Raw genomic sequence first — 16,558 nt, forward strand, 5'->3', positions numbered from 1 at the left:
CAGTGGCCACACCATCAGCTTAAGTCCAGGTAAACCCTTCCATGCCCTAAGATGCAAACAGGAGTTGGAACGAAGAATTTAGGGCAGGAGTGACTTCTTCAATAAAGAGCCCATCCTTAACCAAAGAGGAGGATTTGTGACTAGTTGCTCTGGTGTCAGAAAGCAATGGCATAGGAATTAGTGATTTGTTTATTCAAGCACATGGAATGTCTGTCATGGTGTCTACACTTTCCCTTTAACTTCCTCTGACTCTCTGGTTCTATCTTTAGTTCAGTGGAATTAGCTGTGAGTTAGATAAGAATCTTATTGCCAGGTTGAACTTTTTTTTTTCTATGTAAACACCTTAATTTTTTTCTGGGTGCACAGCATGTGAAGTAGGATGTTAATGGATGTAATTTCCCTCATTATTGTAATAGTTCTGTGTAGACTTTTAGGCTTTATTGCCTATTTTAAATCTAGCTCCAGTAGTATACTATCATTCCATTTGGATGGAGACAGGATTTTTTTTTAAGATCAGCCAAAAAGCCACAAATAGTGGTAGACTTCCCAGTTCAGCAGAACTCTTAATCAGGCAAGATGTTACTCAAAGTGAGCAGAGTGGGGAACGCAAGGGAAAACCCTGAAAAAGTACAAAAATTAGGCTGGAGGTTGTAACCATAAGATCAGCTTGTATGCTTCTTTCCAAGATGGAGATTGCAGGCTAAATAAGTCCCTCCCAGGTGCTACAGGTATTGGGGAGAGGTTAAAGTACAAAGTACTTCACAATTTTGCCTCAGTTTATTTTTTTTCTTACACAAATTGGATTTTTAAAAATCATATCTCTTCAAAAAGAATCTAGTTTAAGAGCAAATCTATATTTAAGGTGAATAAACATGCTATTTTAATCAGTTACTAGACTTTTAAAACTGAACCAACTATGTTCAGTTAAAGGCTGCTTTTCTGTTTAAGAGAGGACCATGGTATGGAGGGGAGATCTTGACTTCTGAAGTTGCGTTTTATAAAGCACAATAAGTAATGTACTGCATTTATTGCAGCCAATGGTCTAATGAGGCTGATCCACTGATTTTCTTTTATGGCATCCTACTCTGCAAGATATGCCATTCTCACATTATAAATACTAATGGGGCCTGTAACAAAATGTTGGAATGTGTTTCTACCCCCTGAAAATAGTGCAGTTACTGTTCAATGCTCCAGGTAGCCTGGAACAGGAGCCTTGTGTTCAGGCTTCAGGAAGTGAATTTCAGGAGTAAATTTCAGGGCTAATTAAGAACATAAGAACATAAGAAGAGCCTGCTGGATCAGGCCAGTGGCCCATCTAGTCCAGCATCCTGTTCTCACAGTAGCCAACCAGGTGCCTGAGGGAAGCCCACAAGCAGGACCCGAGTGCAAGAACACTCTCCCCTCCTGAGGCTTCCGGCAACTGGTTTTCAGAAGCATGCTGCCTCTGACTAGGGTGGCAGAGCACAGCCATCACGGCTAGTAGCCATTGATAGCCCTGTCCTCCATGAATTTGTCTAATCTTCTTTTAAAGCCATCCAAGCTGGTGGCCATTACTGCATCTTGTGGGAGCAAATTCCATAGTTTAACTATGCGCTGAGTAAAGAAGTACTTCCTTTTGTCTGTCCTGAATCTTCCAACATTCAGCTTCTTTGAATGTCCACGAGTTCTAGTATTATGAGAGAGGGAGAAGAACTTTTCTCTATCCACTTTCTCAATGCCATGCACAATTTTATACACTTCTATCATGTCTCCTCTGACCCGCCTTTTCTCTTAACTAAAAAGCCCCAAATGCTGCAACCTTTCCTCGTAAGGGAGTTGGTCCATCCGCTTGATCATTCTGGTTGCCCTCTTCTGAACCTTTTCCAACTCTATAATATCCTTTTTGAGATGAGGCGACCAAAACTGTACACAGTATTCCAAATGCGGCCGCACCATAGATTTATACAACGGCATTATGATATTGGCTGTTTTGTTTTCAATACCTTTCCTAATTATCGCTAGCATGGAATTTGCCTTTTTCACAGCTGCCGCACACTGGGTTGACATTTTCATCATGCTGTCCACTACAACCCCGAGGTCTCTCTCCTGGTCGGTCACCGCCAGTTCAGACCCCATGAGCGTATATGTGAAATTCAGATGTTTTGCTCCAATATGCATAATTTTACACTTGTTTATATTGAATTGCATTTGCCATTTTTCCACCCATTCACTCATTTTGGAGAGGTCTTTTTGGAGCTCTTCGGAATCACTTTTTGTTTTAACAACCCTGAACAATTTAGTGTCATCAGCAAACTTGGCCACTTCACTGCTCACTCCTAATTCTAGGTCATTAATGAACAAGTTGAAAAGTACAGGTCCCAATACCGATTCTTGAGGGACTCCACTTTCTACAGCCCTCCATTGGGAGAACTGTCCGTTTATTCCTACTCTCTGCTTTCTGCTTCTTAACCAATTCCTTATCCACAAGAGGACCTCTCCTCTTATTCCATGACTGCTAAGCTTCCTCAGAAGCCTTTGGTGAGGTACCTTGTCAAACGCTTTTTGAAAGTCTAAGTACACTATGTCCACTGGATCACCTCTATCTATATGCTTGTTGACACTCTCAAAGAATTCTAATAGGTTACTGAGACAGGACTTTCCCTTGCAGAAGCCATGCTGGCTCTGCTTCAGCAAGGCTTGTTCTTCTATGTGCTTAGTTAATCTAGCTTTAATCATACTTTCTACCAGTTTTCCAGGGACAGAAGTTAAGCTAACTGGCCTGTAATTTCCGGGATCCCCTCTGGATCCCTTTTTGAAGATTGGCGTTACATTTGCCGCTTTCCAGTCCTCAGGCACGGAGGAGGACCCAAGGGACAAGTTACATATTTTAGTTAGCAGATCAGCAATTTCACCTTTGAGTTCTTTGAGAACTCTCGGGTGGATGCCATCCGGGCCCGGTGATTTGTCAGTTTTTATATTGTCCCTTAAGCTTAGAACTTCCTCTCTCGTTACCACTATTTGTCTTAGTTCCTCAGAATCCCTTCCTGCAAATGTTAGTTCAGGTTCAGGGATCCGCCCTATATCTTCCACTGTGAAGACAGATGCAAAGAATTCATTTAGCTTCTCTGCAATCTCCTTATCGTTCTTTAGTACACCTTTGACTCCCTTATCATCCAAGGGTCCAATTGACTCCCTAGATGGTCTCCTGCTTTGAATGTATTTATAGAATTTTTTGTTGTTGGTTTTTATGTTCTTAGCAATGTGCTCCTCAAATTCTTTTTTAGCATCCCTTATTGTCTTCTTGCATTTCTTTTGCCAGAGTTTGTGTTCTTTTTTATTTTCTTCATTCGGACAAGACTTCCATTTTCTGAAGGTAGACTTTTTGCCTCTAAGAGCTTCCTTGACTTTGGTTGTTAACCATGCTGGCATCTTCTTGGCCCTGGCGGTACCTTTTCTGATCTGCGGTATGCACTCCAGTTGAGCTTCTAATATAGTGTTTTTAAACAACTTCCTAGCATTTTCGAGTGACTTTGTTTTTCAGCTTTCTTTTTACCAATCCCCTCATTTTTGTGAAGTTTCCTCTTTTGAAGTCAAATGTGACCGTGTTGGATTTTCTTGGCAATTGGCCATTTACATGTATGTTTAATTTAATAGCACTGTGGTCACTGCTCCCAATCGGTTCAACAACACTTACATCTCGCACCAGGTCCCGGTCCCCACTGAGGATTAAGTCCAGGGTTGCCGTCCCTCTGGTCGGTTCCATGACCAACTGATCTAGGGAATAGTCATTTAGAATATCTAGAAATTTGCTTCTTTGTCATGACTGGAACACATATGCGGCCAGTCTATGTCCGGGTAGTTGAAGTCACCCATTACTACCACATTTCCTAGTTTGGATGCTTCCTCAATTTCATATCTCATCTCAAGGTCTCCCTGAGCATTTTGATCAGGGGGACGATAGATCGTTCCCAGTATTAAGTCCCTCCTGGGGCACGGTATCACCACCCACAACGATTCTGTGGAGGAGTCTGCCTCTTTTGGGGTTTCGAGCTTGCTGGATTCAATGCCTTCTTTCACGTATAGAGCGACTCCGCCACCAATACGTCCTTCCCTGTCCTTCCGATATAGTTTATATCCAGGGATAACCGTATCCCACTGGTTTTCTCCATTCCACCAGGTCTCGGTTATGCTCACTATATCAATGCTCTTCTCTAAGACCAAGCACTCCAGTTCTCCCATCTTGGTTCGGAGGCTCCTAGCATTAGCGTACAGGCACTTGTAAGCAGTGTCTCTCTTCAAGTGTCTTTGGCACTTGTGGTTAGGCCTGTGGTAATTTTGCTCTTCTGAATTTATATCCTGTGCCCCTGCTCTCACAATGCCTACTTCTAGGCCTACCCCTTTTAAAATTTCATCATTTCTTTGGTTTTTATCCCAGGGGGAAGGTTTATTCCGAACCGGACCTTTCTCAGCTCCTGTCGGGTTTCCCCCCTCAGTCAGTTTAAAAGCTGCTCTGCTACCTTTTTAATTTTAAGTGCCAGCAGTCTGGTTCCATTCTGGTTCAAGTGGAGCCCGTCCCTTTTGTACAGGCCCGGCTTGTCCCAAAATGTTCCCCAGTGCCTAACAAATCCGAACCCTTCCACCCGACACCATCGTCTCATCCACGCATTGAGACTGTGAAGCTGGGCCTGTCTGGCTGGTCCTACGCGTGGAACTGGTAGCATTTCAGAGAAAGCCACCTTGGAGGTCCTGGCTTTCAGCATCCTACCTAGCAACCTAAATTTTGCTTCCAGGACCTCACGGCTGCATTTCCCCATGTCATTGGTGCCAACGTGCACCACGACCACTGACTCCTTCCCAGCACTGTCTACCAAACTATCTAAACGATGGGCGATATCCGCAACCTTCGCACCAGGCAGGCAAAACACCTTGGGGTCTACACGCCCATCACACACCCCACTGTCTATGTTCCTAATGATCGAATCACCCACTACAAGGATCCCTCCACCCCCTGGAGATATATCCTCGGCACGAGAGGATAGCTGCTCATCCCCCAAGGAATGGGTCCCTTCTAAGGGATTGTTTCCCTCTTCCTCAGCTGGATGCTCTCCTTCCCCGAGACCATCGTTCTCCATGATAGCAGGAGAGCTATCATCGTTGGAGTGGGACACAGCTATAACGTCCCTGAAGGCCTCCTCCACACACCTCTCTGCCTCTCTCAGCTTTTCCAGGTCCGCCACCTTGGCCTCAAGGAAATGAAGTCGTTCACGGAGAGCCAGGAGCTCATTGCACCGAGAGCATACCCACGACTTCTGTCCAACAAGCAGATAGTCGTACATGCTGCAGGCGGTGCAAAACACTGGAAAGCCCCCACACCCCTGCTGGCTTCTTACCTGCATAGTTTTGCTTAAGGTTTATTACGTCAATGGGTTGGAGACTGCGGTTTAGTTGAGGTCAGGGAACAGACGGGCAGAGTGGGGGGCCCTGGCCTCCTCGCCCTGCTGCCGAACTCCCGAACTCGCCCTGCTGCCTAACTCGCCTTGACGCTTCGTCAGCTGGGGCTCCCTCTAGCTCGTGGAGCAGGCTCCCTCGCTAGGGTGCTCTGACTTTATATGTGTGGCTGGTTCCTCCCAGCTACTGCTGCCAGCCAATGATGTGTTACTTGAGGCTGATGGCTATCAGCTGGGGCTTAACTCTTTAGTATTCTCTCAGGCTTCCTTCCTTCCTGAGCGAGGGGCGGGGCTGTTTAAGCTTTTGGCTGCTTTTAATCTAATCAAGGGGCTGCGCCTTCCAGGCAAGTCTTTTGTGTTTGTTGTTTTCCCACCTAGAACAGCCTGACCTTTCTTTAACCTAGGGAAACAGAGCTTGTGGTTGTGTTTCAGGAAGGCTGAAGCTGCCCTTTTTAGCAAGGACTGAGCTGACTCTCTCCCTGTATGTGTCGGTGGAGTTTCCTTTTCCCCCTTCTCTCCGACTGGAATTTAGCCTTGTTTACAGTGTCCCCTGAAGCTTTCCTGCTAGGGTGGTGTTGAACACTAGCTTTCTATGGGCTTCCTTCTCCTAGGATCTGTCTCCTAAGATATAGATTCTTTCAGGATTTGGCTCCTAGCTCAGGGTGACCTTGGGCTGCCCTTATTACTTATTGCTCTGAGCTGTTTTACTTCAATTAAATAATGGAATAAATGGGAGCTACTTACCCTCTTTTCGCTCTGCTGCTTAACTCGCCTTGATGCTTTGTCAGCTGGGGCCTTGACGCTTCATCAGCTGGGGCTCCCTCTAGCTCGTGGAGCCTTTTCCTGGTGGGCAATATAGGACTAGAGGGCTACTAGCCCTAAAACGAAGTGTTTTATAGCTATATAGTGGGAGGGCCCCCCAGTTAAGAACATAAGAGTCCTGCTGGATCAGGCCAGTGTCCCATCTAGTCCAGCATCCTCTTCACGCAGTAGTCAACCATATGCCAGGTGGGAAGCCAGCAAGCAGGCCCTGACCCCAAGAGCACTCTCCCCTCTTATGGTTTCTAGCAACTGGTATTTAGAAGCATTCTGCCTCCAATTGTGGAGGTGGAGCGTAGCCATCCATGGCTAGTAGCCGTTGATAGCCATATCCTCTGTGAAAGTTCTGGAGATGGGAAAGGCATCCTCTGCCTGTATCCCTGATCTCTCTCTTCTCCCCCCCCCCCATAGGGTACATAATATAAGCTGTCAGGGACTTGAGCAGGTCAATTCCTCTGTCCTTCATTTTTCTTCCCCACCCCCCTTCCAGGCCTCACACAAACGTTTATGTGTCTTAAACTGTAGCCAAGATTTTGCAAATTTGCAGATTCCTGACAGGCACTTTAAAAAAAAACTTTTTCCTCAAGGGGGGCTCTGCCAACCACTACCCCAGCCAAATCCCACTATCCCCAGACAACCCCACTCCCCTTGTCGACCCCTACCCCCTCAGGCACCTCCACTCCCTACATCAACTCACTTGCCTCACCTGTTCTGCTGCTGCTGCCCCAGACAAACAGTGCCACCACACAGCGCAGTCTGCCTACCCACGCAGCCTGCCACCATTACTGCTCCACGATGCTGCTGCCACTGCTGCCTTGTCTGCTTGCCATGGTGGGTGGTGTGAGTGGCATGCAGATTGGAGAAGCATTTGTGCTACAGTTCGCAGTGTGATGCTTACATTTTTATTTAGATAGGGAAAAATAGATGTATGTTCTTCTGCATATCTAAGGCTAGATTAAAGTGGCTGGAGGGCTTGGGGTAGTTCCCAAAATAGGGACCCTCTTCCCCCAAGCAGCACAACATACAAGGTACTGCAAAATATGCCTGTGCTACCTTAAAGACTAATAAACTTGATAGTCTTTATTTATTATTTTATTTATTACAGTATCTATTTATTAGATTTATATCTACCTTTCCTCCCAGTAGGAGCCCATAGTCTTTATTATGGCTTAAGCTTTTGTGGACTTCAAAAATTACTGGTGTTTCACAATTCTCAGCAAAACACAAACAAAAATCATTTTTGCCAGCTGTGATTAAAAGAAAATACTCAGAACATGTACATGTTTTAAACTCAGTTAACTGATCATTTTGCTCACTTCCTGCCTTGGGCCATTCACCAGCTCCTAGTCTAACCTACCTTACAAGGCTGTTGTGAAGATACAGAATGCATAAAATTACTGCAAAAGAGGAGTTAGAGCTCGTATCAAAATTTGGTTCCTTTAGCCAATGATATGTACTATAAAGGGCCATGTTTTTCTTCTCCCTCCAATTAGTACATCCCAAGGCTTCAACCAATCTTAATCTGGCCTGTGCATTGTGTGTTCACACCATATTGAACTTGTGTTCAATTGGGCTTATTTCCAGGTTACTGTGCACAGGAGACTGATTCCTAAGAGGAGTTATCTTAGCTCTGTAACCACTGGGGGTAGAGGACTGTGGAAAGCAGAGTGATCAGTATTCAGTTTATATATATGTTTTCTTTACTTTTTACTATTGTACTGTTAAAGGTAAAATAGTAAGGAAAAAGCATACAGGCAGTATTTTTCCTAAGTTGAATTTTGTGACGAGGTGTGCCTGGCGCCAACACTGTTATCTTTTCAGTGCCAGGTCAAGACTTTCCTCTTCTCCCAGGCATTTTAGCATGTGTTTTTAAATTGTTTTAAATTTTTAAATTGTGTTTTAAATTGTTTTTAAAATATGTGTTTTAAATTGTGTATTTGTTTTAATGTTTTTGGTTGCTGTAAACCGCCCAGAGAGCTTTGGCTATGGGGCGGTATACAAGTGCAATAAATAAATAAATAAATAAATAAAATAAATGCTAAAATGCCTGGGAGAAGAGGAAAGTCTTGACCTGGCGCCGAAAAGATAACAGTGTTGGCGCCAGGCACACCTCGTCAGGGGCATCATTCCATAATTTGGGGGCCACCACTGAGAAGGCCCTCTCCCTTGTTACCATTCTCCGAGCTTCCCTCGAAGTAGGCACCCGGAGGAGGGCCTTTGATCTTGAACGTAGTGTATGGGTGGGTTCGTATTGGGAGAGGCATTCCATCAGGTATTGTGGTCCCAAGCTGTGTAAGGCTTTATAGTTCAAAACCAGCACCTTGAATCGATCTCGGAAACATACAGGCAGCCAGTGCAAGTGGGCCAGAATCGGTTTTATATGTTCGGACTGTCTGGTCCCTGTTACCAATCTGGACGCTGCATTTTGCACAAGCTGCAGTTTCCGAAACGCCTTCAAAGGCAGCCCCACATAGAATGCATTGCAGTAATCTAATTTGGAGGTTACCAGAGCATGGACAACTGAAGCCAGGTTATCCCTGTCCAGATAGGGACGTAGTTGGGCCACCAACCGAAGTTGGTAGAAGGCACTCCGTGCCACTGAGGCTACCTGAGCCTCAAGTGGCAGAGATGATTCTAGGAGAACCCCCATGCTACGAACCTGCTCCTTCAGGGGGAGTGCAACCCCATCCAGGACAGGTTGGACTTCCACCATCCGGTCAGAAGAACCACCCACTAGCAGCATCTCAGTCTTGTCTGGATTGAGCCTCAGTTTATTAGCCCTCATCCAGTCCATTGTCGCAGCCAGGCACTGGTTCAGCACATTGACAGCCTCACCTGAAGAAGATGGAAAGGAGAAATAGAGCTGCGTGTCATCAGCATACTGATGGCAACGCACTCCAAAGCTCTGGATGACCGCACCCAACAGTTTCATAGAATCATAGAATCATAGAGTTGGAAGGGGCCTTGTAGGCCATTGAGTCCAACCCCCTGCTCACAGCAGGAAATCCACAGCTAGAGCATCTCCCACAGATAGCTGTCCAGCCTCTGCTTGAAGACATCCAGCGAAGGGGATCCCACCACCTCCCTAGGGAGTCGGTTCCATTGCCGAACTGCCCTTACTGTCAAGAAGGAACTTCTAATGTCCAATCTGAATCTATGCTCCTGCAACTTAAAGCCATTAGACCTAGTCCTACCCTCTGGGGCACCAGAGAACAAATCTGTACCCTCCTCTATGTGACAGTCCTTCAGGTACTTAAAGAGTGCAATCATGTCACCCCTCAGCCTTCTCTTCACCAGACTGGACATGCCAAGTTCCTTCAACCTTTTCTCATAAGACTTGTTCTCCATACCGGCTATCATCCTCGTCGCCCTCTTTGGAACCCGTTCCAACTTGTCTATATCTTTCTTAAAATGAGGTGCCCAGAACTGAATGCAGTATTCCAGATGAGGCCTGACTAATGCAGAATATAGTGGGACTATTACTTCCCTCGACCTGGAAACTATAGCTCTGTTTATGCAGCCCAAAACCGCGTTTGCCTTTTTTGCCGCAGCATCACACTGCTGGGTCATGTTCAATTTGCGATCCACTACAATTCCAAGGTCCTTCTCACACGCGCTACTGCTAAGCCGGGTATTTCCCATCCTGTACCCGTGCATTTTGTTTTTGTGGCCTAAATGCAGAATCTTGCATTTGTCTTTATTGAATTTCATTTTATTAATTTCAGCCCAATTTTCTAGTCTATCCAGGTCCCTTTGGATTTTATTCCTGTCTTCCATTGTGTTAGCTATCTCTCCCAGTTTCGTATCATCCGCAAACTTCATAAGGCTTCCCTCCACCCCGTCATCTAAGTCATTGATAAAAATGTTGAAGAGTATCGGCCCCAGGACAGAACCCTGTGACACTCCACTCGAAACCTCCTTCCAGTCCGAAGCAGAGCCACCGACGACCACTCTTTGAGTACGGTTTTCCAACCAGTTGTGAATCCACCTGACAGTATTTCCATCTAGTCCGCATTTGACCAGTTTGCTAATCAAAAGGTCGTGGGGGACTTTGTCAAACGCTTTGCTGAAATCTAGATAGATGACATCTACAGCATTTCCACCATCTGCTAAACTAGTGACCCGATCAAAAAAAGAGATGAGATTAGTTTGACAGGATTTTTTCTTGACAAACCCATGCTGGCTCCTACTAATCACAGCATTGTCATCTAGATAGTTGCCAATGGACTCTTTTATTATCTGTTCTAATATATTTCCCGGTATTGAAGTCAGACTGACCGGCCTGTAATTCCCTGGATCTTCTTTTTTACCCTTTTTAAAGAGCGGGATGACGTTTGCCCGTCTCCAATCCTCCAGCACCTCTCCCGTTCTCCAGGATTTCTCAAAGATGATGGCAAGAGGTTCCGAGAGTATATCAGCAAGTTCCTTCAATACTCTGGGATGCAGTTCATCAGGCCCTGGAGATTTGAACTCATTTAGGTTAACTAGGTATTTCCTAGTAGAAACATGTAGATGTTGAACAGCATGGGGGACAGAACTGACCCCTGCGGAACCCCATACTGGAGAGTCCAGGGTGCCCAGCAGTGTTCCCCAAGCACCACCTTCTGGAGGCGACCTGCCAAGTAGGAGCGGAACCACTGCAATGCAGTACCTCCCACTCCCAACTCAGCCAGTCTCCCAAGAAGGATACCATGGTCGATGGTATCGAAAACCGCTGAGAGATCAAGGAAAATCAACAGAGTCACACTCCCCGTGTCTCTCTCCTGACAAAGGTCATCATACAGGGCGACCAAGGCTGTTTCAGTGCCAAAACCAGGCCTGAAACCCAACTGAAATGGATCCAGATGATCAGTCTCATCCAAGAGTGTCTGGAGCTGGCCTGCAACCACTCGTTCCAGGACCTTGCCCAGGAATGGAACATTTGCTACCGGCCTATAGTTATTAAGATTTTCTGAGTCCAGGGAGGGTCTCTTCAGGAGTGGTCTCACTACCGCCTCTTTCAGGCAGCCAGGGACCACCCCCTCTCGCAGAGAGGCATTAATCACCTCCCTGGCCCAGCCGGCTGTTCCATCCCTGCTAGCTTTTATTAGCCAAGAAGGGCAAGGATCCAGCACAGAAGTGGTTGCATGAACCTGTCCAAGCACCTTGTCAACGTCCTCAATCTGCACCAACTGAAACTCATCCAAGAAATCGAGACAAGGCTGTGCTCTGGATACCTCGCTTGATTCACCTGCTATAACACTGGAGTCTTAAGTCCTGGTGGATGCTAAAGATTTTATCCTGGAAGTGCCTAGCAAATTTATTACAGCGAGCCTCAGATGGTTCTACCATGTCCCTGGGGCCAGAGTGTAATAGCCCCTGGACAATTCTGAAGAGCTCCCCTGGGCGGCAGATTGATGATTTGATAGTGGCAGTGAAATATTGTTTTTTTGCTGCCCTTACTGCCCCTAAATACAGCTTACCATAGGCACTTACTTACCAGTGTATAATTGCATCCACTAGGAGTTCATCTCCATCTGCACTCAAGCCGTCTCCGATATTGTTTCATCGCTCTCAACTCTGGGGTATACCATGGAGCCGTATGAGCTCTACACAGGAGAGGGCGCTCAGGAGCAATCATGTCAACCACCCAGGTCATTTCTGTATTCCACAGCTCGACCAGGGTTTCGACAGGAGCGCCAGCCCTATCAGCCGGAAAGCTCCCCAGAGGCGTTTGGAAACCATCCGGATCCATTAGTCTCTGGGGGCGGAACAACTTAATAGGTCCCCCACCCTTGCAGAGGGGAAAAGCCACTGTAAGTCTAAACTTCAGCAAGCAGTGATCTGACCATGACAGAGGGACTGATGTAAGGCCCCCCACATTTAGATCATCAACTCCATGTCCAGTTGCAAAAACCAAGTCTAGAGTATGACCTGCTACATGTGTTGGGCCAATGGCATATTGAGACAGTCCCATGGTTGTCATGGAGACCATGAAATCCTGAGCCGCCCCGGATAAGGTGGCCTCGCCATGGATGTTGAGATCCCCGAGAACCAACAGTCTGGGGGATCTCAACAGTACACCCAAGACCACCTCTGTCAGCTCAGCTAGGGAGTCTGTTGGGCAGCGGGGTGGGCGGTACACCAACAGAATCCCCAGTCTGTCCCGTTGACCCAACATAAGGTGCAAACACTCCAGACCAGTAGTCACATGGACAGGGTGCTTGCAGAGGGAGATGGAACTCCTATAGACCACAGCACACACCCCCCGACCCTCAGGTCTACCCTGATGCTGGACCAGGTACCCTGGCAGGCATAGCTTTTAACTGTAATTATTTATTTATTTATTTATTTTATTACATTTTTAGACCGCCCTATAGCAATAAGCTCCCAGGGCGGTGTACAGCATAATAAAACAGGTTAAAATACAAGTAAATATATTAAATTATTAAATATATTTAATTATATTAATTATGTTTTAGAATGTTGTAAACTGTTTTTGAAATGCTTTTTTTTTTGCTGTGAAACTGTTTTGTTGATATGTTTGCCACCCTGGACTCCTTTGGGAGGAAGGGTGGGACATAAATTCAATAAATAAATATATCTCAATCCAGTGCATGTTTATGTTGAATTAAGTTCCACTTGGTTCAGTTGCACTTTCAAATAACTATGCATACTATTATAGCAAATAAGTAAGTCTTCAAATAGGTATGGTGCGAGCAACCTTTTTGCTGTTGAGGATCACGTTTCCTTGCGGTAATCCATCGGGGGCCACATGCGGACAGCGAGTAGAGCCAGAGACAAAAAATTTCTGGATTAACTAATCCAGAATAAAGACCACCCTGCTTCAGTTTTCACCATAACTACCTAACATTAGAATTCCCAATCCTGTGTAGGTTTACTTAGAAGTAAGCCATTGGGTTGATGGGGTTACTCTCAAATAAGTATACCAAGACTTTCTTTGTAGTACAACAGATGAATACAGCTAATGTTCTGAGAAGCAAGTGAATGTATTTACTTTCTACCATTATGATGTCATCCACACACTCACTTGCATATGTGGCAGAAGCCAGCCTCTGTTCTCAGACAGCTCAGGGTGAGGGGCTGCTTTTCTCCAAGTCATGCAGCCAGGAAAAATGAACAAAACACATATGCAGTGTTCCCTCCCCCCCAAATGAAACACCCAGCTCCTTCCAGTGTTATAAACCACATAGAAAGAGGGGCAAAATACTTTTAAATGTCTGAAAAAATAAGGAGGCTATGAACAGGAAAGAAGGAACTATGGAGGGAGGGAAGAATGGGGCAGCTTTAGGAGGCATTGGGGGGCTGCATGTGGATTACGTGATCTGGCTTAGCATTCTTGTTTACAGAGAGAAACAAATCTAGCTGTAAAAGGCATGTGGCCTGTAGGTTTTGGATTCTGTTCCTAGGTTCCATAAAAACTCAATTTAGTTGCAAACTATTATATTTTAATTGTTTTAACAGCCAGTTAATATCCATGCTTGTACAGGAGATACGTAATTTAATTTAAGTAAATTATCTTACATCTATTTTTCTCCGTTGGTGATTGTGATCAGTCCAATTTATGAGTTGAAATCCTTAACAGTAAGTTCTACCTTGATGGTGCAATCTGGCTAGAATATTTACTTTTGCAGTAACGGGGAGCTTTAGTTTTGGTGCTTGTTTTTGACATGGCTGATAGTTCAGTGGGGTCTCTAAAAGGATTATGGCCCTTAGTTAGAATTATGCAACTTACCATATGAGTGAATAGCAAACTCTAGCTGAGTTGGGGAAGTCTGTTTGCTTTTACTTCCAGGGAAGGCTGGTAGCATCATTGTACTGCTAGACTTGTATTAATGCATAACGATGAACTGCTCTTCTGACTCCCATAAACAGCTCTTAATGTTTCTTTCAGGTTAACAGTGATAGGATCAAAAGGGACTGAGTTCTCTCTCTGAGAGTGTTCCATCCTCTTCAACATGGCTGGAGGCATTACTGATACAGGAGAGCTCTACTCTCCTTATGTGAGTATTTAGCACTGCTACCATTTCTTGTTAGAGGTTCATGTTGAGCCAGATGTTTGTATGCAAAACTGTCATTTTATGCAACACAGTTTTGTTACTCTATTTCCTGCTTCCCTGAGAATAAGCTAATATAAAAATTAATATGAGCAGGGATATTGAGCATATTCTTTTGTTTTAAAATTCATGTTCTTTTCTTGAGTCGTGGCTGAGGCTGCAATCCAGTACATGTCTATTCAGAAGTAAGCTTCATTGGGTTCAGTGAGACTTACTCCCAGGTAAGTGTGTATTGCATTTCAGCCTTAGTCAATTTATACTTGTATTAAAATATGTTTGGGAAAAAGCAAGAAAATGGCACTGTTCCAATACATATTTGTTTGCTCTTTTTACCCACACATGGTCTAAAAGCTTTTTGGAGTTAATGTTTCTTGCATTTTTAAAAAAAATGCCTTAATGTTTAACACACCTTGCCAAATACACTCTATGGAATCTCTAGTGAATATTCAAAGTACTTCATTGTGTTCAAGCTGCATCAGTGTTGCTGTTTCTTCAAAAGATGATACATTTTGATAGATGTTATAAAAACAAATGGGGGAAAGGCCTAAAAATCAGTAGAAGGAACGAAGAGTCTCTCCAGCAGAGGATTCCATGAACAGGTGGCAGGAAGGGATGATTTTCATTGATTTCACTTTGTGCTGCAGTCACCTTTATCCACCCCCCCATCTGTTCCAGGGTGCTAGGGTGTCTTCTGGCACAGCATTGTGAAAAAAGAGAATTTGCAAAAAATGCCCTACTCCCCTCTTTTGTTTACATAAGCCTCTGATGGAGCGCAGAGCCTACCATGTGTAGAAGGATAACATTAGTTATAACTTGGCATATTCAAACCAATTGTCAAGGTGATGCCATTTAGTGATACAATTGTGTGAAGTAATAGAAAGCAGTTCTTCTGTGAAGCTAAGCAGCTCTCCTCCTGTAAGTTCATTGGATTGAAGGCTGCCTGGAAACCACATGTAAAAGGCTGTCATGGAAGTGCAGGTATCTGTGACTCTCGAACTAGTTGAAAGATTAGTTTTGGGGAAATACCATGTTCTGTGATTTTCCGCTAAAGTACTTTTTGATTAGTGTGTGCCTACTTTTTTTATCAAATTGGTTTGGAGAAACTTTCACTTCTAAGTTTTGATAATTTGCAATTCTGAAAATATACCTTTAACTCACTCTTGGGTTGTCATATTCGTCTTTGTTCTTTATATTGTAATGGCCATTGGCTACAAATAAAAAACGGAATGATTGATATGACCAAGGAAAGCTTTTTCTTTCATGCCAATAGCTTTTACAAGAACATTTAGAATAAAAACATCTTTAGCAAACAGTATATCCAAGTATGCTTGACAGAAATGACTAACTCAGCATTGTAAAATTATTTACTGACTTGCAAGCTAGGAAATCAGCCTCAAGATGGTCTGGGTGGGTGCTTGCAACAATGTGGCCAGCCATGTGTCCTCTCGGCCTTTGTCCTTCTTGGCTTATTAAAGCTTGCCGAGGGGGTGTGACCAAGTGGATCCACGGTGTGGTCGACGCATTGTTGCAGGAGGGAGTGGTTCCAGCAGTCCTGAAAGAGGCGGTGATCCAGCCACACCTGAAAAAGCCCACCCTGGACCCATTGGTTTGTGACAACTACTTCCCCGTCTCAAATACCCACTTTTTTAGGAAAGGTGATTGAGAGGTTGTGGCGCAACAATTGCGAGTACTCTTGAATGAAACAGATTATCCTGACCCATTCCAATCTGGGTTCAGGCCTTGTTATGGGACTGAATTGGCCTTGGTCACCCTGATGGATGACCTTTATGAGGAGAAGGACAGGGGGAGTGTGACCCTGTTATTCTTACTTGTCTCTTGGTGGCTTTTGATACCATTGACCATGGTATCCTTCTGAGCTGATTTGGTGAGATGGGTATTGGACTCACTGTTTTACAGTGGTTCTGATCCTATCTCCAGGGTCGTTTTCAGAGAATAGCATTGGGTAATTGTCTTTTGGCCCCCTGGCAGTTGTCCTGTGGGGTGCCACAGGGTACCATCTTGTCCCCCATCTTGTCCCCATGCTGTTTAATATCTATATGAAGCCCTTGGGAGCAGTCATCAGGAGATCTGGGGCAAAGTGTCAGCAGTATGCTGATGATACCCAGCTCTATTTCTCTTTAATATCTGAATCAGGAGAGGCCATGCAAGCCCTGGGCCGGTGCCCGGACTCTGTGGTGGGATGGATGAGGGCCAGTAAATTGAGTCTGAATCCTAGCGAGACAGAGGCCCTGTGGT

General features: G+C 44.9%; 1 protein-coding gene across 2 annotated transcripts in view; it reads left to right on the forward strand.

The window, feature by feature from the left end:
• The window catches only part of TMEM104 (transmembrane protein 104), a 123,749-nt gene that overhangs the window by 3,443 nt on the left and 103,748 nt on the right, over window positions 1–16,558 (forward strand). For both annotated transcript variants that reach the window (XM_061616090.1, XM_061616089.1), the window contains exon 2: window positions 14,140–14,248. In XM_061616090.1, coding sequence (XP_061472074.1) covers window positions 14,204–14,248 — 45 coding nt within the window. In that variant the 5' untranslated portion in view covers window positions 14,140–14,203. The remainder of the gene's footprint in view (window positions 1–14,139; window positions 14,249–16,558) is intronic.

Source organism: Rhineura floridana, chromosome 3 (genome assembly GCF_030035675.1).
Source record: "Rhineura floridana isolate rRhiFlo1 chromosome 3, rRhiFlo1.hap2, whole genome shotgun sequence".
NCBI classification, from domain to species: Eukaryota; Metazoa; Chordata; class Lepidosauria; order Squamata; family Rhineuridae; genus Rhineura; species Rhineura floridana.